At 34.4% G+C, this 13,742-nt stretch overlaps 1 protein-coding gene across 1 annotated transcript in view; it reads left to right on the forward strand.

The window, feature by feature from the left end:
• Nucleotides 1-13,742, forward strand: part of LOC128222423 (uncharacterized) — a 53,011-nt gene that overhangs the window by 11,698 nt on the left and 27,571 nt on the right. The window contains exons 2-4 of the mRNA XM_052931409.1: nucleotides 11,994-12,090; nucleotides 12,926-13,070; nucleotides 13,292-13,383. Coding sequence (XP_052787369.1) covers nucleotides 12,935-13,070; nucleotides 13,292-13,383 — 228 coding nt within the window. The 5' untranslated portion in view covers nucleotides 11,994-12,090; nucleotides 12,926-12,934. The remainder of the gene's footprint in view (nucleotides 1-11,993; nucleotides 12,091-12,925; nucleotides 13,071-13,291; nucleotides 13,384-13,742) is intronic.

Raw genomic sequence — 13,742 nt, forward strand, 5'->3', positions numbered from 1 at the left:
ACGATTAATTGAGACTTAGTATGCCATTCATTTGTCATTTGATCTGCTTTCTTGTCACTGGCTGATTGTGGGGCTTTCCCGCTGTGACATCATTGATACTTTATATTAATGTGTCACTATCATGGTATTTTAGTAGTACATGTATACCTTATTTGGATGTTAGTTCTTTACATGCATTGTACTTTAGCAAGGCAGTGATTAACATTTAATGAATGCGGATCGATAGTAATTTGTGCTTTATTTATACATTTAAGAAAAAAAAGAAAAAAAAAGGTAGTATAAAGATAATAGAAAGACAATTAAACATTTTTTGCATTATTGGCTATAATTTAAATTTGAATTAAGACATATTAAAATTGTTTCATTCCAATGAACCACATGCCATTTTAGCATCCCATAATAACGTACAGTATAGCAAATGTGCATCTACCGTAGCCATTGTGGTACCTCAAAATAGACGTACGGTGAACAAATGTGCTTGTTCCATAGCTGTATTAGGACCGCATAATAGACGTACAGTATAGCAAATGTGCATCTTCGGTAGCCGTTGTGGTACCTCAAAATAGACGTACGGTGAACAAATGTGCTTGTTCCATAGCTGTATTAGGACCGCAGAATAGACGTACAGTATAGCAAATGTGCATCTACCGTAGCCATTGTGGTACCTCAAAATAGACGTACGGTGAACAAATGTGCTTGTTCCATAGCTGTATTAGGACCGCAGAATAGAAGTAAAGTATAGCAAATGTGTGTGTACCGTAGTCATTATATGACCCGAGTTTAGAATTTAAGTATAGCAAATGTGCATCTACCGTAGTCATTATATGACCCGAGTTTAGAAGTAAATTATAGCAAATGTGTGTGTACCGTAGTCATTATATGACCCGAGTTTAGAAGTAAATTATAGCAAATGTGTGTGTACCGTAGTCATTAAATGACACGAGTTTAGAAGTAAAGTATCGCAAATGTGTGTGTACCGTAGTCATTATATGACCCGAGTTTAGAAGTAAAGTATAGCAAATGTGTGTGTACCGTAGTCATTAAATGACACGAGTTTAGAAGTAAATTATAGCAAATGTGTGTGTACCGTAGTCATTATATGACACGAGTTTAGAAGTAAAGTATAGCAAATGTGTGTGTACCGTAGTCATTATATGACCCGAGTTTAGAAGTAAAGTATCGCAAATGTGTGTGTACCGTAGTCATTATATGACCCGAGTTTAGAAGTAAAGTATAGCAAATGTGTGTGCACCGTAGTCATTATATGACCCGAGTTTAGAAGTAAAGTATAGCAAATGTGTGTGTACCGTAGTCATTATATGACCCGAGTTTAGAAGTAAAGTATAGCAAATGTGTGTGTACCGTAGTCATTATACGACCCGAGTTTAGAAGTAAAGTATAGCAAATGTGTGTGTACCGTAGTCATTAAATGACACCAGTTTAGAAGTAAAGTATCGCAAATGTGTGTGTACCGTAGTCATTAAATGACACGAGTTTAGAAGTAAATTATAGCAAATGTGTGGGTACCGTAGTCATTAAATGACACGAGTTTAGAAGTAAATTATAGCAAATGTGTGTGTACCGTAGTCATTAAATGACACGAGTTTAGAAGTAAAGTATCGCAGATGTGTGTGTACCGTAGTCATTATATGACCCGAGTTTAGAAGTAAAGTATCGCAAATGTGTGTGTACCGTAGTCATTAAATGACACGAGTTTAAAAGTAAAGTATAGCAAATGTGTGTGTACCGTAGTCATTAAATGACACGAGTTTAGAAGTAAAGTATAGCAAATGTGTGTGTTCCGTAGTCATTAAATGACACGAGTTTAGAAGTAAAGTATCGCAAATGTGTGTGTTCCGTAGTCATTATATGACACGAGTTTAGAAGTAAAGTATAGCAAATGTGTGTGTACCGTAGTCATTAAATGACACGAGTTTAGAAGTAAAGTATAGCAAATGTGTGTGTTCCGTAGTCATTAAATGACACGAGTTTAGAAGTAAAGTATAGCAAATGTGTGTGTTCCGTAGTCATTATATGACACGAGTTTAGAAGTAAAGTATAGCAAATGTGTGTGTACCGTAGTCATTAAATGACACGAGTTTAGAAGTAAAGTATCGCAAATGTGTGTGTTCCGTAGTCATTATACGACCCGAGTTTAGAAGTAAAGTATAGCAAATGTGTGTGTACCGTAGTCATTAAATGACACGAGTTTAGAAGTAAAGTATCGCAAATGTGTGTGTACCGTAGTCACTATACGACCCGAGTTTAGAAGTAAAGTATAGCAAATGTGTGTGTACCGTAGTCATTAAATGACACGAGTTTAGAAGTAAAGTATAGCAAATGTGCATCTACCGTAGTCATTATACGACCCGAGTTTAGAAGTAAAGTATAGCAAATGTGTGTGTACCGTAGTCATTAAATGACACGAGTTTAGAAGTAAAGTATCGCAAATGTGTGTGTACCGTAGTCATTATATGACACGAGTTTAGAAGTAAAGTATAGCAAATGTGTGTGTACCGTAGTCATTAAATGACACGAGTTTAGAAGTAAAGTATCGCAAATGTGTGTGTACCGTAGTCATTAAATGACACGAGTTTAGAAGTAAAGTGTAGCAAATGTGTGTGTACCGTAGTCATTAAATGACACGAGTTTAGAAGTAAATTATAGCAAATGTGTGTGTACCGTAGTCATTATATGACACGAGTTTAGAAGTAAAGTATAGCAAATGTGTGTGTACCGTAGTCATTATATGACCCGAGTTTAGAAGTAAATTATAGCAAATGTGTGTGTACCGTAGTCATTATATGACCCGAGTTTAGAAGTAAAGTATAGCAAATGTGTGTGTTCCGTAGTCATTATATGACCCGAGTTTAGAAGTAAAGTATAGCAAATGTGTGTGTACTGTAGTCATTATATGACACGAGTTTAGAAGTAAATTATAGGAAATGTGTGTGTACCGTAGTCATTAAATGACACGAGTTTAGAAGTAAATTATAGCAAATGTGTGTGTAACGTAGTCATTAAATGACACGAGTTTAGAAGTAAATTATAGCAAATGTGTGTGTAACGTAGTCATTATATGACACGAGTTTAGAAGTAAATTATAGCAAATGTGTGTGTACCGTAGTCATTAAATGATACGAGTTTAGAAGTAAATTATAGCAAATGTGCATCTACCGTAGTCATTAAATGACACGAGTTTAGAAGTAAATTATAGCAAATGTGCATCTACCGAAGTCATTAAATGACACGAGTTTAGAAGTTAATTATAGCAAATGTGTGTGTACCGTAGTCATTATACGACCCGAGTTTAGAAGTAAAGTATCGCAAATGTGTGTGTACCGTAGTCATTAAATGACACGAGTTTAGAAGTAAAGTATAGCAAATGTGTGTGTACCGTATTCATTATCGGGCCGCAGAAAATACGTACAGTATAACATGTGTGCACGTACCGTAGCCATTATCGGACCGCAGAATATACTTACAGCATAGCAAGTATGCATGTACCATAGCCATTATCGGACCGCATACTGTACATACAGTATAAAAGTTTGCATGTACCGTAGCCATTATCGAACCGCAGAATAGACGTACAGTATAGCTAATGTGTATGTACCGCAGTCATTATCCGACCTCAGAATAGACGTATAGTATTGCAAATGTGTTTGTAATAGCAAGTTTGCATGTACTGTAGCCATTATAGTCTAGCTGAATAGACAGATAGTAGGGCAAATGTGCATATTCCGTAGCCATTATGGGTATATACGGATATAATAACAAATGAGCATGTATAGTAAAGCAAATAAGCATGTACCGTAGCCATAATTGTACCACATTGACATATAGCATAGCAAATGTGCATGTACCGTAGCCATAATAGTAACACATTGACATATAGTATAGCAAATGTGCATGTACCGTAGCCATAATAGTACCACATTGACATATAGTTTAGCAAATGTGCATGTACTGTAGCCATAATAGTAGCACATTGACATATAATATAGCAAATGTGCATGTACCGTAGCCATAATAGTACCACATTGACATATAGTATAGCAAATGTGCATGTACCGTAGCCATAATAGTACCACATTGACATATAGTATAGCAAATGTGCTTGTACCGTAGCCATAATAGTACCACATTGACATATAGTATAGCAAATGTGCATGTACCGTAGCCATAATAGTAGCAAATTGACATATAGCATAGCAAATGTGCATGTACCGTAGCCATAATAGTACTAAATTGACGTATAGTATAGCAAATGTGCATGTACCATAGCCATAATAGTACCACATTGACATATAGTATAGCAAATGTGCATGTACCGTAGCCATAATAGTAACACATTGACATATAGTATAGCAAATGTGCATGTACCGTAGCCATAATAGGACCACATTGACATATAGTATAGCAAATGTGCATGTACCGTAGCCATAATAGTACCACATTGACATATAGTATAGCAAATGTGCATGTACCGTAGCCATAATCGTACCACATTGACATATAGTATAGCAAATGTGCATGTACCGTAGCCATCATAGGACCACATTGACATATAGTATAGCAAATGTGCTTGTACCGTAGCCATAATCGTACCACATTGACATATAGTATAGCAAATATGCATGTACCGTAGCCATAATAGTAGCAAATTGACACATAGTATAGCAAATGTGCATGTACAGTAGCCATAATAGTACTAAATTGACGTATAGTATATCAAATGTGCATGTACCGTAGCCATAATAGTACCACATTGACATATAGTATAGCAAATGTGCATTTACCGTAGCCATAATAGTAACACATTGACATATAGTATAGCAAATGTGCATGTACCGTAGCCATAATAGGACCACATTGACATATAGTGTAGCAAATGTGCTTGTACCGTAGCAATAATAGGACCACATTGACATATAGCATAGGAATTGTGCATGTACCGTAGCCATAATAGTACCACATTGACATATAATATAGCAAATGTGCATGTACCGTAGCCATAATATTACCACATTGACATATAGTATAGCAAATGTGCATGTACCGTAGCCATAATAGTAACACAATGACATATAGTATAGGAAATGTGCATGTACCGTAGCCATTATCGTACCACATTGACATATATTATAGCAAATGTGCATGTACCGTAGCCATAATCGTACCACATTGACATATAGTATAGCAAATGTGCATGTACCGTAGCCATAATAGTAGCACATTGACATATAGTATAGCAAATATGCATGTACCGTAGCCATAATCGTACCACATTGACATATAGTATAGCAAATGTGCATGTACCGTAGCCATAATAGTAGCACATTGACATATAGTATAGCAAATGTGCATGTACCGTAGCCATAATAGTACTAAATTGACTTATAGTATAGCAAATGTGCATGTACCGTAGCCATCATAGGTCCACATTGACATATAGTATAGGAAATGTGCATGTACCGTAGCCATAATAGTACCACATTGACATATAGAATAGCAAATGTGCATGTACCGTAGCCATCATAGGACCACATTGACAAATAGTATAGCAAATGTGCATGTACCGTAGCCATCATAGGACCACATTGACATATAGTATAGCATTTATGCATGTACCGTAGCCATAATAGTAGCATATTGACATAAAATATAGCAAATGTGCATGTACCGTAGCCATAATAGTAGCACATTGACATATAGTATAGCAAATGTGCATGTACCGTTGCCATAATAGTAGCACATTGACATATAGTATAGCTAATGTGCATGTACCGTAGCCATAATCGTACCACATTGACGTATAGTATAGCAATTGTGCATGTACCGTAGCCATAATAGTACCACATTGACATATAGTGTAGCAAATGTGCTTGTACCGTAGCCATCATAAGACCACATTTACATATAATATACCGCAGAATATGCGTGTAGTAAAGCAAATGTGTATATTATATGTCAAATAAATATTTCCATAAAGCAATAGGGTCATACTGCGAAAGAAATTGTGCACAATTGTTTGGGTGTATAATTTAAAAATTTGTTCACGTGCAGAAAATGTGATTATAATATTTGAAAGCTTCGAACAAATTCTGAGTTCATGCTATACGGTCGCCCAATTTCCAAATTATGATAATACATATCTGTAAGTAGGATTAAAGGGAGAAGAAACTTAGGTATAAATCGAAATCAGTCTGAATTTGCAAAGCGTTCAAGGTCAGTCATATTTTAAAGTTCGGCTTGTAGGGCGTGTATATTGCATATCGCGGTATGCATGCAACATGTTACCTAGTTTAGGAAACTGCGACTGTTGACGGGCTCACTACGATGGACTGATATAATCATATCTCAAATGTGATGGTATCAGGCTGCATTATGTATGTTAACCCCTGTTGTTCTTTAAGGATGTAATTGTGTTTCGTGTTTGTGAATATGTTTCGCTAAAATAAAATGCTCAAGTCCAAAAGGTATTATATTAAAAGCGTTTCTTTTAATTATCGCCACCAAACACAACAAGAATTGGCGATGTTGTTAGTACAATGTGTGTAAGTATTATTTTGTGGCAACAAGTTTTCTTTGTTCAATGCTCATTTTCTTTTGAAAGATATATTACCTTAGATATGCGATTAGTTTTTAAATATATACAGTATTTTTGTAATAATGACACATGTAAAGGACATACAATAATGTTGTTTCAACCAGTTGTTCAACCAATTTTTTAAATTGGTGTGAAGTGTATGTCCTGATGTTTTCAAAATATAACAATATCGTATATTTAAAAATTAAAAATTGAACTTTTAATTAATTCTATCATTCAAACTACTGCATCCGATATCTTGCAATAACATTGAGATAACATATCGAAGAAATGTTCAGTGTAAAATTTAATGATTAAACAGTACATGTTTAAGATCTAAATAAATGTTGATGAAGGTTCATCGAATTGAGCATCGAAATAAATCAGCATAATATATTTCCAATAACCTAAACATTTGATTGAAATGTAAGCGAACAAAGACTATCGTTTACCTTTATCGTAAAACTTGTAGTCATGCGTTGATATAAACGGTTAATTTAAACAACCACAGCAAGTGTTTATTGAAGGAAGTAAACGCTAATGGCATCAATTGAAACTATGATCAACTTCATTTCAAATTAATTAACCGTCAACAAATAGTTTTTAAACCTGATTTAAACAACACCCATTTCAGAATTATTGATAAAAACGACATGACTCAAAAAACAAAATAAATCCATAATGATACATAATTGATCCCATTATTTACAAATATACTCAAATTGTCCTTAATCAGCCATGTGGTAATACAATATTATCGTAATGTGTTGGTCGGGTAAGCATTTTCAATCAAATCAAAGCGTTCTGAAAAATGTTCATGAAGAGATCTTGTATTAATATTTACTTGAATCGTTTCAAAATAGTAACCAAAACGATCACAATGTTTGGCCGTTTCTAATTGAAATGATAAGAATTTGAAACCAGCTATTTCAGATAGCCAGCACCTATGTATATATTTAAATAAATTTAATTACTTTCAGCTCATGAAATCAAAGAAAAAAGAATGAAATAAACATTTGTCCTTCTGGATGGATTTACACATATACATTAAAACCCTCAAACGAATGATAGTCGTGTGCCTTACAGCATACTATAAGGCTAAATCATTTCAATTGAAGAGTTCCAAGTGGAGGTTCTTATAAGGGGTGTGTTACCTTAAGAGCCTGCAAAGTTGCTTTCATCATACCAATGCGAGATATTTATCTGTTTCATGGACAAATTTCGGCTTTTGGCAAACTTCCCGTTCATGCATATAAAATAAAAACGATTGTGTTTTCACAAATCAGACAGGTTAGGTTATAAAGATGATGTAAACATCCTATGGATTGTCTTACGAAATGAGATGGTTGTTCAACTGGCCATGCAAATTACTGCTAATATATTCAAATATAATCATACCAGGATGTTTTCTTCACTGATATGCGTAGCGATCAGTGCAGGATGGTACGGTACGTTATAATAAACGGTGAGTAAAGGTGAAGCATGTTGGAATACCTGGTAATGTTAAGAAAACTGTACTGATGAGGTAAATTGATAGTTTATGTTTGCAGAAATGTTCTTTTGTGTAGATTATTTACAATATAATTTAGATAATTGTTCGCAAACTAAACAAGGGTAAAAGCTAAAAGGTAACTTAAACTTTGTTGATAATTTGGTCACGCGCTTCATAGAATTGTAAAATCTGGCCCGATCGTCAATATTGCATTATACCTCAACATAATATTAAACATTATAAATAGAAGAGTAGTTTCTTTTGATTTTGGCTAGATTTTATGAGTTGTTGATAAATAGCCATACCCTACATCGCATAACTTTACGTTTATAATTGCACAATTTCAAACTATGATATGGAATTTATAACTTCATGTTCAAGTTATTATTATCCAAACGTTATATGAAATGCTATCAACGATACGATTTTAACAATAACAACTGTGTGTATTCAAGCGAATCGACCCCTTTCTCGAGTTGCATTCTTTGAATAGTTCATAATAATTGTGTTGTATTCTGCTTTCGTATCTTTCATCAGCCACTCTTGTCTCAAGGCTTTTATTTCGATATGAAAAGTTCAATTTATTAAGGAATTATTTAAACTGGTTAAAAACATTATTATGTGATCACTATCAGTACTTATGACCTCAGAATGTGTATACGTTTTATTATTATATACAAATCACACAAACACGTTCGTTCTGTTTCACAAAACGTTTCCAGGGTAACGCCTCCATCAATAGATAATAAATCATTGGCAAGAAGTCACGTCAACGTCTGCAGGACATTTTTTTTAAATAATGTATGCTTAAGTAAAGTGTTTTTTAGTTTAAACTTTTATAGTTTACAACGACTGTGAAACAACAACAAGTTCTAACAACATAATTATAAAGATGTTAAGCGAACGTATGGTCTTATCTTGTGGGGGAAATCGGATTTCCCGAAGACACATACTTGTCCGGCTTTGTGAACACAAACGAAACTCACATGCGCACAAGCCGGGAATCGAATTCAAGTCTCTAACGTGAGGAACGTGTACGCTTACCACTGCGCTTTGAGATATTAGAAGTTTTATCGCAAGATTTAAGTGAAAGGATGTCGCAGGCTTAAAAGTGTCAGATGTACTATCGCAGGCTTAAAAATATCAGATGTACTATCGCAGTCATCAAGGTATCAGATATAATATTACACTATTTAAGGTATCAGATAAACATTCGCAAGATTAAAGGTATTCGATTCAAAATCGCTAGCTTTAAGGTATCAAATGTAATATCACAAGCTTAAAGCTATAACATGTTCTATGGCAGGCTTTCAGGAATTATACGTACCATCGCAAGCTTTAATGTATCCAATGTACCATCGCAAGCTTTAAGGTATCTTATGTACCATCGCAAGCTTTAAGGTATCTTATGTACTGTCGCAAGCTTTAAGGTATCCAATGTACTATCGCACGCTTTAAGGTATCTTTTATACTATCGTAATATTTAAGTTTTCTGATATACTGTCGCAAGCTTTAAGGTATCTTATGTACTATCGCACGCTTTAAGGTATCTTATATACTGTCGCAAGCTTTAAGGTATCTGATATACTGTCGTAAGCTTTAAGGTATCTTATGTACTATCGCAAGCTTTAAGGTATCTGATTTACTGTCGCAAGCTTAAGGGTATCTGATGTACTGTCGCAAGCTTTAAGGTATCGGATGTACTGTCGCAAGCTTTAAGGTATCTGATGTACTGTCGCAAGCTTCAAAGTATCTGATTTACTGTTGCAAGCTTTAGGGTATCTGATGTACTGTCGCAAGCTTTAAGGTATCTGATGTACTATCGCAGGCTTTAAGGTATCAGATAAACTATCGCAGGGTTTAAGGAATCTGATGTACTGTCGCACGCTTTAAGGTAACTGATGTACTGTGTCAAGGTTAAACCTTTGATTTACTATCGCAAGCTTTAAGGTAACTGATTTAATATCGCAAGCTTTAAGGTATCTTTTTTACTGTTGCAAGCTTTAAGGTATCTTATTTACTGTCGTAAGCTTTAGGGTTTCTGATGTAATGTTGCAAGCTTTAAGGTATCTGATGTTCTATCGCAAATTTTAATCCTATGTACTTTTGCAAGCTTTAAGGTATCTGATGTACTATCGCAAGGTTTAAGGTACCTGATGTACTATCGCAAGGTTTAAGGTATCTGATGTACTATCGCATGCTTTAAGGTATCGGATGTACTTTTGCAAGCTTTAAGGTATCTGATGTACTATCGCATGCTTTAAGGTATCGGATGTACTATCGTCAGCCTTAAGGTTTCCTATGTTCTATCGCAAGCTTTAAAGTATCTGATTTACTATTGCAAGCTTTAAAGTATCTGATTTACTGTCGCAGGCTTTAAGGTATCCGATGTACTTTTGCAAGCTTTAAAGTATCTGATATACTATCGTAATCTTTAAGGTATCTGATGTACTTTTGCAAGCTTTAAAGTATCTGATTTACTCTTGCAGACTTTAAGGTATCTGATATACTGTTGCAAACTTTAAGGTATCTGATGCACTATCGCAGGCTTTAAGGTATCCGATGCATAATCGCAGCTTTAAAGGTACCCGATGTATTGTCGCAAGCTTAAAGGTATCCTACGAACCATCACAGGCTTAATCTAAATGGTCTCAAATGTAGCAACAGTAAGTTTATTGTGCCCATTATAGAGCCTCCCCATTGTATACATGGAGTCGGGAGGAGTTTTTCTTGTCTGGCAAATAAGAGTCTGGTAAAACTGTGTTTGAATGAGATCTTGCTTTATTCGTGTAGAGCCCGTATGTTTACTTCAATGATACTTGGGCTTGACTGCTTCCTTAAGAGGGCTACACAGTGTTACTGGGGACTTGTTGGGTCTAAATACAATTTGGAAGTTCGCACTTTTTCAGGCACTCAGTGGGTTTATTGAAAGACGATGTAATTGCCAAATGAAAAATTAGAAAAACACGTTTTGTGGTTGTTTATTCCTTTAAGAGTAGAAATCACTGCATGGACTTCAAAAGTGATAGTTCTGGCTAGATGGGCTAAAATGAAACTCAAAAAAAAATATCGATACGTAGCTTATTTAACTCTGGATTGGCTAAGCAGGGAATCGTTTTAAATAATGACGTTTATTACGGTTAAAAGAGAAATATTATTAGAACTGATTTTTTTTTTTTAAATAAAATAAAGAAATGAAAAACAAAGCTCTCGATATTAGTTATATTTGTATTTTTACCTTCAAATGATGTTAACCTTAGTTTAGTGATACTTAGTTTTGCATGTTTATATGGGGTGCAATATAATGCAGTAATTATATTTTCATTAAAATCAATATTATAGACAGAAAATGTGTAATATTGAAACTATTTGGAAAGAGCCTTCTGTTGCGATCGGCATCGGTAAAAGATAATTGGATAGCAGCTGGTAGTTTCCATACAATTTTAAAACCTTTCAGTGAAAAGTTACTGAACATAGAGATAAATATATCACGTTAAAATAAAATGAGCTTGACGTTAACAATGTACAGGTCAGTTTCTTATGTTAACATGAAGCACAGTATGAAATACATACACGTCATGTCTTTAAATATACTGTTGATTGACAAGTAACATTCTAACCAAATTCACATTTAATGAAGGCAATGTTGGACGCTACTTTTGATTTTTGATACTGTACCTTTTGAAAATAATGCCATCACTCTTATAAATGTCAATATTTGAAAAACGATGTAATATATAGCTTTGATTTTCACCTGCAAATTAATATGTTTTATTTACAAATTTATGCACATTTCTAGAAAAATAAACGAACTTTAATGTGAAAATTGTTTGTATCCATTACATTGACAACACAGGTCTAAAGAAAGCACATCCTGGTGAAGGTTTAAACATGCGGCTCTTATTACAGGTGGATTGCAGCTCCTAGTGGCGTTTCCTGTTGAGTTCGGATTACCAACGCTTATTAACATGACGTGCCGAACACTCTAAAGTCCTATCAATGAAAGGTTAGATTCAACAATATCATCTATGTCTTCAGAATAGGTAATTTATTTAATAAATATGAGTTCTTGCTTGCACTGGATTATTTCAATGCAGGGTTGTGGGCATGCACTATCAGGAATATGTTATAACTCGTATTAATATTCCAGAAAACGCAAAACAAGCAATATTTGGACGTTTTGTTTGATATTCATATAACATGAAATTTTGGATTAATGTTCAAACTTAAGCGGATTTCCGGATAACGACTCAAAATGAAATGTAGAATTAATTTCAAGGATGGAGGAGAGCACTATTTCCTTTCTGCTGTATTTATGTATCTTAACACAGTTCATAGTGAAAGACAAAAGCACGGTTACATAGTTAGTCACCATGTATAAGATGCGTGCTCTAAAATATATAAAAAAAAAACTTGTAATGCTCATGAAACAAACAATGTTATTTGTTGTGAATTGATGTCTACCAATACGGCTGTTTTTGTTATGTTATGATGTTATTCTTTATCATGCATATAAATACTCGTGAAGAAAAACATACAGCTTTGGAAAAAATGTTCCCGTTGCATTTCGTGCACACATGAATGGGTTTATATGTTTTGTTTATACTTTGTTTAACCTTTTTCTTAATCGTTTTTAAATTGCTGTCTCTGTTTAGGCTGATTGTTTTTTTATTTGGTGTTTATTGATAGTTGTTGGGATAATTTTGCGGTCGCGTAATACAAAGCTAATTTAAATGACAGTGATCTTCTTTTTAATGAACAGCATATGTATTGGCTTTTAATTCTATGCAATGATGGCTTAAATTAAATTTAATATTAAATAAATATATTTCACTTTGAAGTGAGTGATAATGGGGGAGCTTCTAGCATTCAACGGAAAAGCTGGGAAGCTCAATGAAGGTGTATTTAAAAAATTGAAATTGCTCTGCCAGCCTGAGAAAGCAAAACAAGAAAACGCACCACCAGGCAATGAAACAACGCTTGTGTGTAAGTAGACACAGTAGAGTTAAGTGAACAAGTTATTGTTTGTATTAGAAAAGCATCTGGGAGATTGTTTGACATATGATTAACAAGATGCAATAGTTCTTTACCAAAAAAACATTTTCCGTGTTAAATACACAAATATTACCACGCATTAAATAAACATAGTTACCCGCGCGTTAAATATACAATGTTACCAACGCATATTGCCATATTTTTACGTGCAGCACAAGGTGATGTCCCTTTGTACAACACGCGTCTTGTTATACGCACGGTGGAAAAACCTTGGGCGGGTGATCTCTTTGAGGAAGTTATAGAGGTATCAGCTATTTAGCTTAACATTAAACATGGCGTAATGTAAACAGTATTTTAATTTCAAGGGTTTTGTACTGTGCAGTGATATAATTTGCCATTTGTCCGTTTGTCCGATTTGAGCAAGCCGCTGATCGAGATTAAAGTAGATTTCCTTGATTGGTAAACGTCAATCATTGTATACCGCACAGTTTTTTTTTTAGGAGATTCGCCATTGGATGTCAAAATATTTACAAAAGTGTACAACACATGAAATAATTGGAATGAGCTAATCAAAACTAATTGAAAGCTGGAATTTATCGTGTTCTGCTTTGTTCCCACTCTATCCTTGGTCAAGTGATACAAATGTTTATGTATTTATATTCA

This window comes from Mya arenaria, chromosome 16 (assembly GCF_026914265.1).
Source record: "Mya arenaria isolate MELC-2E11 chromosome 16, ASM2691426v1".
In the NCBI taxonomy this organism is placed as follows: domain Eukaryota; kingdom Metazoa; phylum Mollusca; class Bivalvia; order Myida; family Myidae; genus Mya; species Mya arenaria.